The 14,170-nt window shown below is 49.2% G+C and overlaps 1 protein-coding gene across 1 annotated transcript in view; it reads right to left on the bottom strand.

Moving 5' to 3' along the window:
* Nucleotides 1–639: 639 nt before the first annotated feature.
* The window catches only part of LOC139052286 (glutathione hydrolase proenzyme-like), a 31,022-nt gene continuing 17,491 nt past the window's right edge, over nt 640–14,170 (bottom strand). Inside the window, exon 2 of the mRNA XM_070529369.1 lies at nt 640–800. Within this exon, the coding sequence (XP_070385470.1) occupies nt 643–800 (158 nt within the window). The 3' untranslated portion in view covers nt 640–642. The remainder of the gene's footprint in view (nt 801–14,170) is intronic.

The raw sequence follows: 14,170 nt of genomic DNA, 5'->3' as shown, positions 1-14,170 counted from the left end.
GTGCGACCAACCGGTTGGTCGCAGCCGAAAATCGGGGGGTCGGCACTGCGACTGCGATTTTCATCGCAAACGAAGGAAATCGCACTTCCGGTGCGACGAAAATCGCATCATGTGAAACAGGCATAAGGCGGTGGCGATAGTGTCTTTTCTCATGCTTATCCCATATTCCTAATTGCGGTAGCCGTACTCGGTTATCTCTCCAACTTGACTTCATCGCGGAGATACCGAAGCGAATTCCATCACAAGACGTACATAACAGATTCATTATTTAAAAGCTTTTTGTGCGCAAACAGACAGGGACAAAGAAGAGGGGTAATACAAGGACGAGCGCTTTGAATCCAGAATCAAGGAAGGCTTTCTGGTTGTTGTACCCAATGATTGTTATTTAGGAAGGGCTTTCCTAGCGGTGAATGAGTGCTTTAGCAAATATGATGTAAATGTAGAAAGCGTACTAAAGAAGGCGGTGGAGCAAAAAAAAAAGGGGCTCGTCCTTGCGTTGTCGCTCTTTTTTGTCCCTGTCTGTTTGCGCACAAAAAGCTTTTAAACAAAGAAGTACATAATGCATTCCCAGTCATTCAGAACTTTCATTCCAATTCTGTTTGAACCGGTGCCATACTTGTCGCTCTTGTAAGCTCAATGCCCTCACCTTCCGTCGATGCAGCGCACGGCTCGTGTCTGGGCGTCGTAGAAGAGGGCGAAGCAGTCGCCTCCGATGCCCGTCGCGTACGGCTTGAGCACCTGGAGCGCGGCCGCTTCCGCCACCGCCACGTCCGCCGCGTTTCCACCACGCTTCAACACCTCTGCGGCGAAAAGCACCACAATATGATCGCGGTAGCCCGACTTCACACTCCCTCGGCGGCGCTTCTTGGCCGTCGACACAAGTTGAAATAACCGCTTCACTCCTTACCACCGTATTTACCGACGCGGGGAAACAGGGGACAGGTATTAGCCCAATGGCGCTTCGGTGACGTCTGTCGGGGTACCCGACTTTGTCGTCTGCGACACCCCAGCTGTAGAATAGCTTCAATAGCTTCAATAGCGTTTCTTCTCACCCTGACTGCGTCTCGCGTAGCACGATGCTCTGCAATAACAGTATATTTTTCTTTATATTTTAGCTCCGTAAATGAAATCATTAGCGAGACAACAAACGTATATTTAATATATCTGCTACATCACCACCCGATGTGGTGGCCCAGTGCTACGGCATTGCGCTGCTTAGCTCGAGGTCGCTGATTCGACCCTGTCCGCGGCGGCCGCATTCCGATGGGGGCTAAATGTGAAAACGTTCGCGTATACTTACATTTAGGTGCGCGTTAAAAAACCACAGGCGGTCAGAACGAATCCGGAGTCCTCCACTACGGCGTGCCTCAATCATGTGGCGGTTTTGGCACCTAAACATCCCACAATTTGATGTTTTTAATTAAATATGTCTGTAACCACAGCACCCGCGGGCAGGGACAAGATCTCGGGACTCAATCGTAAAACATCGCTCCGAGCGAGTAAATGAGTGTACGCAGCTTTTGAAATGAAGCACCATCTCAGGACTCATTCACAAAATATCGCGGTGCCTGAGTGGCACTGTAGTTGAACGCAAATTTTAACTTTCGCTCGCAATTATGATCACTTCATGTGGCATATATAACCTTTTTCGGACGAGAAAACTCTAGTTTCTTCACTGGCAATCGGTTTATCTCAAACCTCAGTTAAGCCACACCATCATGTTTTGCAATCGTCAAGCATGCTTTACATGGTTTTCTTGCAAACAAATTACTTTACCACTTTCTAGTGCAAAAATATTGTACAGGTTAGCATAGGCCTATTATTGCTGCTCAAAGCACTCAGACCACCGGAGACCACTCGGAAAACGGCGCTTCACAGCGTAGAAAGAAATATTGTTATAAAAAAATTGATACTCGCTTAACTTTCTTTACGTGAATTGAATGCACCTTAATCAACCTTGCTCTAATTTGTACCAACTTCATTCCACATTAATTTACCTTCATTCACTTTACTCCACCTTCATTCACTTTACATCACTTTAAGTAACCTTACTCAAACTAGTTGTATCTTTGATTCGTTGTACTTCACTGTAATTCAGCTTAATTTACATTACTTACCCACAATTACTACTACTTAACGTTGGAATACCATTTGCCATTTTCTGTATTACTACTGAGGTCATACAAGAAGCTGACGTCAACTCTTCCCCAATGGCTGCGTCGTTACGAGGCCAACGACGCACGCACTAGGCGGCATGTTTAGTCAGCCAGATCGCTGCAGTGTGACGTGTGCAATGATCCACGCACTAGGCACACAGTCAACCGGAACCGTGGAGCCGCCGTCGCGTCGGGCAGCGTGCTCGTCCTGCGCCCCCCGTAGGCCCGGATTTGGTTCCCACCTGTTCCCAGCTGCTTTTCGCTAACTGCATCAAAACGCGCTGTGCGGTCAGCGTGCCCTAAAAGTAACCAAATGAGTTACAATAATGTTGGTGCCCCGTATAAAACGTAACTAACATGCTCCAGCATGATTCAGTACATGCCAAACTAAGTGCACCACAACGGCCGAGCTGTTTTTCGCTAACTGCGTCACAACGTACTGTGCGGTCAGCGTGCCCTAAAAGTAACCAAATGAGTTACAATAATGTTGGGACCCCGTATAAAACGTAACGAAAATGCCCCAGCATGATTCAGTACATGCCAAACTATGTGCACCACAACGGCCGAGCTATCTTTCGCTAACTGCGTCACAACGCGCTGTGCGGTCAGCGTGCCCTAAATGTAACCAAATGAGTTACAATATTGCTACGGGGTAGTATTCCCAATGACCAAGAGCCGAGCAGGAAGAAGAAGACGACGTTTGGAAGCTAGCGCGGGCTGTTGCCTCTTGGTAAACTGCGGCGTATAGCCTTGTAAATATACTTGTAAATAGCTTTTCGTCGGTGTCTGCCTACGTAACATATTTGGTGGAGGTGGGCGTTCCCTGTACCTCGTCACGGAGCTTCGCAGTGGACGGTACGTCGAGCCTACCTTCATGGCTCCCGGCGACGCCAACCCGACACCACCGGCTCCGACACCTGCTGCCACTTCGACGACCTACATCACCCTCTCCGCTCCCTGTGATCCTGGCGTATTCTCGGCAAAAGATGGGGAAGACGTCGAGGACTGGATCAGCGAGGCCTCTGCATTCTCGCTTCTCATCGATCTTCTCACAACGCCTCCCGTTCTCGCCCATTTCGATCCTTCTGCGCCTACCGAAGTCCGTACTGATGCCAGCGGTCACGGTATTGGCGCAGTACTGGCACAACGCCAGCGTGGCCACGACCGTGTTATCGCTTACGCCAGCAGGCTCCTCTCACCCGCGGAGTGCAACTATTCCATCACTGAGCGTGAGTGTCTGGCCCTAGTTTGGGCGGTTGCGAAGTTCCGCCCATACTTATATGGCCGCCCCTTTTCCGTCATCACAGACCATCACGCGCTTTGTTGGTTATGCTCATTGAAAGACCCTTCAGGAAGACTTGGTCACTGGGCCTTACGCCTCCAAGAATATTCGTTCTCTGTCACCTACAAATCTGGCCGACTACACAAGGACGCTGACTGCCTGTCTCTCTACCCGGTAGACGAGCCTGACGACGCCGACAGTAGTACCGCCGACGGCGTTTTCTCTGTGTCTGCCTTCGCTAACATCGCCGATGAGCAGTACCGAGACCCATCGCTTCGAGTACTCATCGAGCGTCTGCGCTCTACACCTACCGACGCATCCGTTCGCCGATATGTCCTCCAGGGCGGCATTCTGTACCGAAGGAGCTTCCTCCGTGATGGCCCTGATCTTCTTCTTGTCGTGCCAAAACATCTACGACAGACTGTGCTCTTTCAGATGCATGACGCACCCACTGCAGGACATCTTGGCGTAACCCGCACGTACGACCGCGTCCGCCGCCGTTTCTATTGGCCTGGTCTTGCTCGCTCCGTCCGACGCTATGTTGCTGCCTGTGATCCCTGCCAGCGTCGGAAAACGCCTCAGGTGCTACCTTCCGGTCATCTCCAGCCGATCCCCATCCCTGTGGAACCGTTTTTTCGTGTTGGATTAGACCTCCTCGGTCCCTTTCCCACGTCATCCTCTGAGAACAAATGGGTAGCCGTCGCAACTGATTACGCCACCCGATACGCTATCACGCGGGCTCTTCCTACCAGTTGCGCCACTGACGTCGCGGACTTTCTCTTGCGTGACATTATCTTAGTGCATGGCGCCCCGCGACAGCTGCTTACTGACCGTGGTCGTAACTTCCTCTCGAAAGTTATCGCCGACATTGTGCGTTCCTGCTCTATTCAACACAAGCTGACCACCTCATACCATCCTCAAACCAATGGCCTGACAGAGCGCTTAAACCGTACTCTTACCGACATGCTGTCCAAGTACGTTTCGACGGACCACCACGACTGGGACGTTGCCCTTCCTTACGTCACCTTTGCTTACAATTCTTCCCGGCACGACACCGCCGGATTTTCTCCATTTTATCTACTCTACGGTCGCGAACCGACCTTGCCCCTTGACACGGTACTTCCTCCTGCTGCGACCTCAACAACCGAGTATGCGCGCGACGCCATCGCCCTCGCCGATCATGCACGCCAGCTTGCCCGTGCTCGACTGACGGACTCGCAAACCACGCAGCAGCGTCAGTACAACGCCCGCCACCGTGACGTACAGTTTTCGCCTGGTGCGCTCGTGCTCCTCTGGTCGCCCTCCCGTCACGTCGGACTTTCAGAGAAGCTCCTTAAGCGATACACAGGGCCCTACCGCGTGCTGCGCCAGGTGACGCCTGTGACGTACGAAATGGCCCAGTGAGCTCAACCTCGTCATCTACTGTGGCACCTAGTGATGTCGTGCACGTCAGTAGGCTCAAGAGCTACTACACTGCTTCAGAGTCCAGCCTTTAGTCGCTCCGGGACGGCGCTTTTGCCGCCGGGGGTAGTGCTACGGGGTAGTATTCCCAATGACCAAGAGCCAAGCAGGAAGAAGAAGACGACGTTTGGAAGCTAGCGCGGGCTGTTGCCTCTTGGTCAACTGCGGCGTATAGCCTTGTAAATATACTTGTAAATAGCTTTTCGTCGGTGTCTGCCTACGTAACAATATTGTTGGGACCCCGTATAAAGCGTAAGGAACATGTCCCAGCATGGGGCGGGTTCAGTACAAGCCAAACTCAGTGCACCACAACGGCCGAGCTGTTCTTCGCTAAGTGCGTCACAACGCGCTGTGCGGTCAGCGTGCCCAAAAGTAACCAAATGAGTTACAATAATGTTGAGACCCCGTATAAAACGTAACGAAAATGCCCCAGCATGATTCAGTACATGCCAAACTATGTGCACCACAACGGCCGAGCTGTCTTTCGCTAACTGCGTCACAACGCGCTGTGCGGTCAGCGTGCCCTAAAAGTAACCAAATGAGTTACAATAATGTTCGGGCCCCGTATAAAACGTAACGGACATGCCGCAGCATGATTCAGTACATGCCAAACTAAGTGCACCACAACGGACAAGCTGTTTTTCGTTACCAGCGTCACAACGCGCTGCGTGGTCAGCATGCGCCAGAAGTAAACAAATGAGTTACAATAATGTTGGGGCCCCGTATAAAACGTAACGAAAATGCCCCAGCATGATTCAGTACATGCTAAACTAAGTGCAACGCAACGGCCAAGCTGTTTTTCGCTAACTGCATCAAAACACGCTGTGCGGTCAGCGTGCCCTAAAAGTAACCAAATGAGTTACAATAAGGTTGGGGCCCCGTATAAAATGTAACGAACAGTCCCCAGCATGATTCAGTACATGCCAAACTAAGTGCACCACAATGGCCGAGCTGTTTTTCGCTAACTGCATCAAAACGCGCTGTGCGGTCAGCGTGCCCTCAAAGTAACCAAATGAGTTACAATAATGTTGGGGCCCCGTATAAATCGTAACGAACATTCCCCAGCATGGATCAGTACATGCCAAACTATGTGCACCACAACGGCCGTGCTGTTTTTCGCTAACTGCGTCACAACGCACTGTGCGGTCAGCGTGCCCTAAAAGTAACCAAATGAGTTACAATAATGTTGGGACCCCGTATAAAACGTAACGAAAATGCCCCAGCATGATTCAGTACATGCCAAACTATGTGGACCAGAACGGCCGAGCTATCTTTCGCTAACTGCGTCACAACGCGCTGGGCGGTTAGCGTGCCCTAAAAGTAACCAAATGAGTTACAATATTGTTGGGACCCCGTATAAAGCGTAAGGAACATGTCCCAGCATGGGGCGGGTTCAGTACAAGCCAAACTCAGTGCACCACAACGGCCGAGCTGTTCTTCGCTAAGTGCGTCACAACGCGCTGTGCGGTAAGCGTGCCCAAAAGTAACCAAATGAGTTACAATAATGTTGAGACCCCGTATAAAACGTAACGAAAATGCCCCAGCATGATTCAGTACATGCCAAACTATGTGCACCACAACGGCCGAGCTGTCTTTCGATAACTGCGTCACAACGCGCTGTGCGGTCTGCGTGCCCTGAAAGTAACCAAATGAGTTACAATAATGTTCGGGCCCCGTATAAAACGTAACGGACATGCCGCAGCATGATTCAGTACATGCCAAACTAAGTGCACCACAACGGCCAAGCTGTTTTTCGTTACCTGCGTCACAATGCGCTGCGTGGTCAGCATGCCCCAGAAGTAAACAAATGAGTTACAATAATGTTGGGGCCCCGTATAAAACGTAACGAAAATGCCCCAGCATGATTCAGTACATGCTAAACTAAGTGCAACACAACGGCCGAGCTGTTTTTCGCTAACTGCATCAAAACGCGCTGTGCGGTCAGCGTGCCCTAAAAGTAACCAAATGAGTTACAATAAGGTTGGGGCCCCGTATAAATCGTAACGAACATTCCCCAGCATGGATCAGTACATGGCAAACTATGTGCACCACAACGGCCGTGCTGTTTTTCGCTAACTGCGTCACAACGCACTGTGCGGTCAGCGTGCCCTAAATGTAACCAAATGAGTTACAATAATGTTGGGGCCTCGTATAAAACGTAACTAACATGCCCCAGCTTGATTCAGTACATGCCAAACTAAGTGCACCTCAACGGCCGAGCTGTATTTCGCTAACTGCGTAACAACGCGCTGTGCAGTCAGCGTGCCCTAAAAGTAGCCAAATGAGTTACAATAATGTTGGGGCCCCGTATAAAACGTAACGAACTGTCCCCAGCATGATTCAGTACATGCCAAACTAAGTGCACCCCAATGGCCGAGCTGTTTTTCGCTAACTGCATCAAAACGCGCTGTGCGGTCAGCGTGTCCCAAAAGTAACCAAATGAGTTACAATAATGTTGAGACCCCGTATAAAACGTAACGAAAATGCCCCAGCATGATTCAGTACATGCCAAACTATGTGCACCACAACGGCCGAGCTGTCTTTCGCTAACTGCGTCACAACGCACTGTGCGGTCAGCGTGCCCTAAATGTAACCAAATGAGTTACAATAATGTTGGGGCCTCGTATAAAACGTAACTAACATGCCCCAGCATGATTCAGTACATGCCAAACTAAGTGCACCTCAACGGCGGAGCTGTATTTCGCTAACTGCGTAACAACGCGCTGTGCAGTCAGCGTGCCCTAAAAGTAGCCAAATGAGTTACAATAATGTTGGGGCCCCGTATAAAACGTAACGAACTGTCCCCAGCATGATTCAGTACATGCCAAACTAAGTGCACCCCAATGGCCGAGCTGTTTTTCGCTAACTGCATCAAAACGCGCTGTGCGGTCAGCGTGTCCTAAAAGTAACCAAATGAGTTACAATAATGTTGGGGCACCGTATAAATCGTAACGAACATTACCCAGCATGGTTCAGTACATGCCAAACTATGTGCACCACAACGGCCGTGCTGTTTTTCGCTAACTGCGTCACAACGCACTGTGCGGTCAGCGTGCCCTAAAAGTAACCTAATGAGTTACAATAATGTTGGGACCCCGTATAAAACGTAACGAAAATGCCCCAGCATGATTCAGTACATGCCAAACTATGTGCACCACAACGGCCGAGCTGTCTTTCGCTAACTGCGTCACAACGCGCTGTGCGGTCAGCGTGCCCTAAAATAACCAAATGAGTTACGATATTGTTGGGATCCCGTATAAAGCGTAAGGAACATGTCCCAGCATGGGGCGGGTTCAGTACAAGCAAAACTCAGTGCACCACAACGGCCGAGCTGTTTTTCGCTAAGTGCGTCACAACGCGCTGTGCGGTAAGCGTGCCCAAAGTAACCAAATGAGTTACAATGACGTTGGGACACCGTATAAAACGTAACGAAAATGCCCCAGCATGATTCAGTACATGCCAAACTAGGTGCACCAGAACGGCCGAGCTGTCTTTCGCTAACAGGGTCACAACGCGCTGTGCGGTCAGCGTGCTCAAAAGTAACGAAATGAGTTACAATATAGTTGGTGCCCCATATAAAACGTAACGACCATAACCCAGCATGATTCAGCACATACCAAACAATGTGCACCACAACGGCCGAGCTGTTTTTCACTAACTGCGTCAAAACGCGCTGTGCGGTCAGCGTGCCCTAAAAGTAACCAAATGAGTTACAATAATGTTCGGGCCAAGTATAAAACGTAACGGACATGCCGCAGCATGATTCAGTACATGCCAAACTAAGTGCACCACAACGGCCAAGCTGTTTTTCGTTAACTGCGTCACAACGCGCTGCGTGGTCAGCGTGCCCCAAAAGTAACCAAATGAGTTACAATAATGTTCGGGCCCCGTATAAAGCCTAACGAAGATGCCCCAGCATGATTCAGTACATGGCAAACTAAGTGCAACACAACGGCCTAGCTGTTTTTCGCTAACTGCGTCAAAACGCGCTGTGCGGTCAGCATGCCCCAAAAGTAACCAAATGAGTTACAATATTGTTGGGGCCCCGTATAAAACGTAACGAAAATGCCCCAGCATGATTCAGTACATCCCAAACTAAGTGCACCACAACGGCCGAGCTGTTTTTCGCTGACTGCCTCACAACGCGCTGTGCGGTCAGCATGCCCCAAAATTACCCAAATGAGTTACAATATTGTTCGGGCCCGGTATAAAACGTAACGGACATGCCCCAGTATGATTCAGTACATGCCAAACTTAGTGCTCCACAACGGCCCAGCTGTTTTCCGCTAACTGCGTCACAAAGCGCTGTGCGGTCAGCGTGCCCCAGAAGTAAAGAAATGAGTTACAATAATGTTCGGGCCTCGTATAAAACGTAACAAACATGCTACAGCATGATTCAGTACCTGCCAAACAAAGTGCACCACAACGGCCGAGCTGTTTTTCGCTAACTGCGTCACAACGCGCTGTGCGGCCAGCATGCCCCAAAAGTAACCAAATGAGCTACAATGATGTTGGGACCCCGTATAAAACGTAACGAAAATGCCCCAGCATGATTCAGTATCTGCCAAACAAAGTGCACCACAACGGCCGAGCTGTTTTTCGCTAACTGCGTCACAACGCGCTGTGCGGCCAGCATGCCCCAAAAGTAACCAAATGAGCTACAATGATGTTGGGACCCCGTATAAAACGTAACGAAAATGCCCCAGCATGATTCACTACATGCCAAACTATGTGCAACACAACGGCCGAGCTGTTTTTTGCTAACTGCATCAAAACGCGCTGTGCGGTCAGCGTGCCCTAAAAGTAACCAAATGAGTTACAATAAGGTTGGGGCCCCGTATAAAATGTAACGAACAGTCCCCAGCATGATTCAGTACATGACAAACTAAGTGCACCACAATGGCCGAGCTGTTTTTCGCTAACTGCATCAAAACGCGCTGTGCGGTCAGCGTGCACTCAAAGTAACCAAATGAGTTACAATAATGTTGGGGCCCCGTATAAATCGTAACGAACATTCCCCAGCATGGATCAGTACATGCCAAACTAAGTGCACCACAACGGCCAAGCTGTTTTTCGTTACCTGCGTCACAACGCGCTGCGTGGTCAGCATGCCCCAGAAGTAAACAAATGAGTTACAATAATGTTGGGGCCCCGTATAAAACGTAACGAACATTCCCCAGCATGATTCAGTACGTGCCAAACTAAGTGCACCACAACGGCCGAGCTGTTTTTCGCTAACTGCATCAAAACGCGCTGTGCGGTCAGCGTGCCCTAAAAGTAACCAAATGAGTTACAATAATGTTGGGGCCCCGTATAAAACGTAACGAACATTCCCCAGCATGATTCAGTACGTGCCAAACTAAGTGCACCACAACGGCCCAGCTGTTTTTCGCTAACTGCGTCACAATGCGCTGTGCGGTCAGCGTGCCTTAAAGGTAGCCAAATGAGTTGCAATAATGTTGGGGCCCCGTATAAAACGTAACGAACATTCCCCAGCATGATTCAGTACGTGCCAAACTAAGTGCACCACAACGGCCGAGCTGTTTTTCGCTAACTGCATCAAAACGCGCTGTGCGGTCAGCGTGCCCTAAAAGTAACCAACTGAGTTACAATAATGTTGGGGCCCCGTATAAAACGTAACGAACATTCCCCAGCATGATTCAGTACGTCCCAAACAAAGTGCACCACAACGGCCGAGCTGTTTTTCGCTAACTGCATCAAAACGCGCTGTGCGGTCAGTGTGCCCTAAAAGTAAACAAATGAGTTACAATAATGTTTGGGCCCCGTATAAAACGTAACGAACATTCCCCAGCATGATTCAGTACATGCCAAACTAAGTGCACCACAATGGCCGAGCTGTTTTTCGCTAACTGCATCAAAACGCGCTGTGCGGCCAGCGTGAACTAAAAGTAACCAAATGAGTTACAATGATGTTGGGGCCCCGTATAAAACGTAACGAACATTACATTACGAACGTACATGTTTGGCATGATACAGTACATGCCAAACTAAGTGCACCACAACGGCCGAGCTGTTTTTCGCTAACTGCATCAAAACGCGCTGTGTGGTCAGGGTGCCCTAAAGGTAACCAAATGAGTTACAATAATGTTGGGGCCCCGTATAAAACGTAACGAACAGTCCCCAGCATGATTCAGTACATGCCAAACTAAGTGCACCACAACGGCCGAGCTGTTTTTCGCTAACTGCATCAAAACGCGCTGCGTGGTCAGCGTGCCCTAAAAGTAACCAAATCAGTTACAATAATGTTGGAGCCCCGTATAAAACGTAACGAACATTCCCCAGGATGATTCAGTACATGCCAAACTAAGTGCACCTCAACGGCCGAGCTGTTTTTCGCTAATTCCATCAAAACGTGCTGTGCGGTAAGCGTGGCCTAAATGTAACCAACTGAGTTACAAAAATGTTGGGGCCTCGTATAAAACGTAACGAACATTCCCCAGCATGATTCAGTACGTGCCAAACTAAGTGCACCACAACGGCCCAGCTGTTTTTCGCTAACTGCGTCACAATGCGCTGTGCGGTCAGCGTGCCTTAAAGGTAGCCAAATGAGTTGCAATAATGTTGGGGCCCCGTATAAAACGTAACGAACATTCCTCAGCATGATTCAGTACATGCCAAACTAAGTGCACCACAACGGCCGAGCTGTTTTTCGCTAACTGCATCAAAACGCGCTGTGCGGTCAGCGTGCCCTAAACGTAACCAAATGAGTTACAATAATGTTGGGGCCCCGTATAAAACGTAACGAACATTCCCCAGCATGATTCAGTACGTGCCAAACTAAGTGCACCACAATGGCCGAGCTGTTTTTCGCTAACTGCATCAAAACGCGCTGTGCGGTCAGCGTGCCCTAAAAGTAACCAACTGAGTTACAATAATGTTGGGGCCCCGTATAAAACGTAACGAACATTCCCCAGCATGATTCAGTACGTGCCAAACTAAGTGCACCACAACGGCCGAGCTGTTTTTGGCTAACTGCAACAAAACGCGCTGTGCGGTCAGTGTGCCCTAAAAGTAAACAAATGAGTTACAATAATGTTGGGGCCCCGTATAAAACGTAACGAACATTCCCCAGCATGATTCAGTACATGCCAAACTAAGTGCACTACAATGGCTGAGCTGTTTTTCGCTAACTGCATCAAAACGCGCTGTGCGGTCAGCGTGCCCTAAAGGAAACCAAATGAGTTACAATAATGTTGGGGCCCCGTATAAAACGTAACGAACATTCCCCAGCATGATTCAGTACGTGCCAAACTAAGTGCACCACAACGGCCGAGCTGTTTTTCGCTAACTGCATCAAAACGCGCTGTGCGGTCAGCGTGCCCGAAAAGTAACCTAATGAGTTACAATAATGTTGGGACCCCGTAAAAAACGTAACGAACATTCCCCGGCATGATTCAGTACATGCCAAACTAAGTGCACCACAATGGCCGAGCTGTTTTTCGCTAACTGCATCAAAACGCGCTGTGCGGCCAGCGTGAACTAAAAGTAACCAAATGAGTTACAATAATGTTGGGGCCCCGTATAAAACGTAACGAACATTCCCCAGTATGATTCAGTACATCCCAAACTAAGTGCACCAAAACGGCCCAGCTGTTTTTCGCTAACTGCGTCACAATGCGCTGTGCGGTCAGCTTGCCCTAAAAGTAACCAACTGAGTTACAATAATGTTGGGGCCTCGTATAAAACGTAACTAACATGCCCCAGCATTATTCAGTACATGCCAAACTAAGTGCACCTCAACAGCCGAGCTGTATTTCGCTAACTGCATAACAACGCGCTGTGCGGTCAGCGTGCCCTAAACGTAGCCAAATGAGTTACAATAATGTTGGGGTCCCGTATAAAACGTACCGAACATGCCCCAGTATGATTCAGTACATCCCAAACTAAGTGCACCACAACGGCCCAGCTGTTTTTTGCTAACTGCATCAAAACGCGCTGTGCGGTCAGCGTGCCCTAAAAGTAACCAAATGAGTTACAATAATGTTGGGGCCCCGTATAAAACGTAACGAACATTCCCCGGCATGATTCAGTACATGCCAAACTAAGTGCACCACAATGGCCGATCTGTTTTTCGCTAACTGCATCAAAACGCGCTGTGCGGCCAGCGTGAACTAAAAGTAATCAAATGAGTTACAATAATGTTGGGGCCCCGTATAAAACGTAACGAACATTCCCCAGTATGATTCAGTACATCCCAAACTAAGTGCACCACAACGGCCCAGCTGTTTTTCGCTAACTGCGTCACAATGCGCTGTGCGGTCAGCGTGCCTTAAAGGTAGCCAAATGAGTTACAATAATGTTGGGGCCCCGTATAAAACGTAACGAACATTCCCTAGCATGATTCAGTACGTGCCAAACTAAGTGCACCACAACGGCCGAGCTGTTTTTCGCTAACTGCATCAAAACGCGCTGTGCGGTCAGCGTGCCCTAAAAGTAACCAACTGAGTTACAATAATGTTCGGGCCCCGTATAAAACGTAACGAACATTCCCCAGCATGATTCAGTACATGCCAAACTAAGTGCACCAAAATGGCCGAGCTGTTTTTCGCTAACTGCATCAAAACGCGCTGTGCGGCCAGCGTTAACTAAAAGTAACCAAATGAGTTACAATAATGTTGGGGCCCCGTATAAAACGTAACGAACATTCCCTAGCATGATTCAGTACGTGCCAAACTAAGTGCACCACAACGGCCGAGCTGTTTTTCGCTAACTGCATCAAAACGCGCTGTGCGGTCAGCGTGCCCTAAAAGTAACCAACTGAGTTACAATAATGTTCGGGCCCCGTATAAAACGTAACGAACATTCCCCAGCATGATTCAGTACATGCCAAACTAAGTGCACCAAAATGGCCGAGCTGTTTTTCGCTAACTGCATCAAAACGCGCTGTGCGGCCAGCGTTAACTAAAAGTAACCAAATGAGTTACAATATTGTTGGGGCCCCGTATAAAACGTAACGAACATTACATTACGAACGTACATGTTTGGCATGATACAGTACATGCCAAACTAAGTGCACCACAACGGCCGAGCTGTTTTTCGCTAACTGCATCAAAACGCGCTGTGTGGTCAGGGTGCCCTAAAGGTAACCAAATGAGTTACAATAATGTTGGGGCCCCGTATAAAACGTAACCAACATTCCCCAGCATGATTCAGTACATGCCAAACTAAGTGCACCACAACGGCCGAGCTGTTTTTCGCTAACTGCATCGAAACGCGCTGCGTGGTCAGCGTGCCCTAAAAGTAACCAAAT

Source organism: Dermacentor albipictus, unplaced genomic scaffold (genome assembly GCF_038994185.2).
Source record: "Dermacentor albipictus isolate Rhodes 1998 colony unplaced genomic scaffold, USDA_Dalb.pri_finalv2 scaffold_21, whole genome shotgun sequence".
NCBI classification, from domain to species: Eukaryota; Metazoa; Arthropoda; class Arachnida; order Ixodida; family Ixodidae; genus Dermacentor; species Dermacentor albipictus.
Note: the sequence above shows the minus strand (reverse complement) of the source record. Positions and strands in the feature narration are given on the sequence as shown.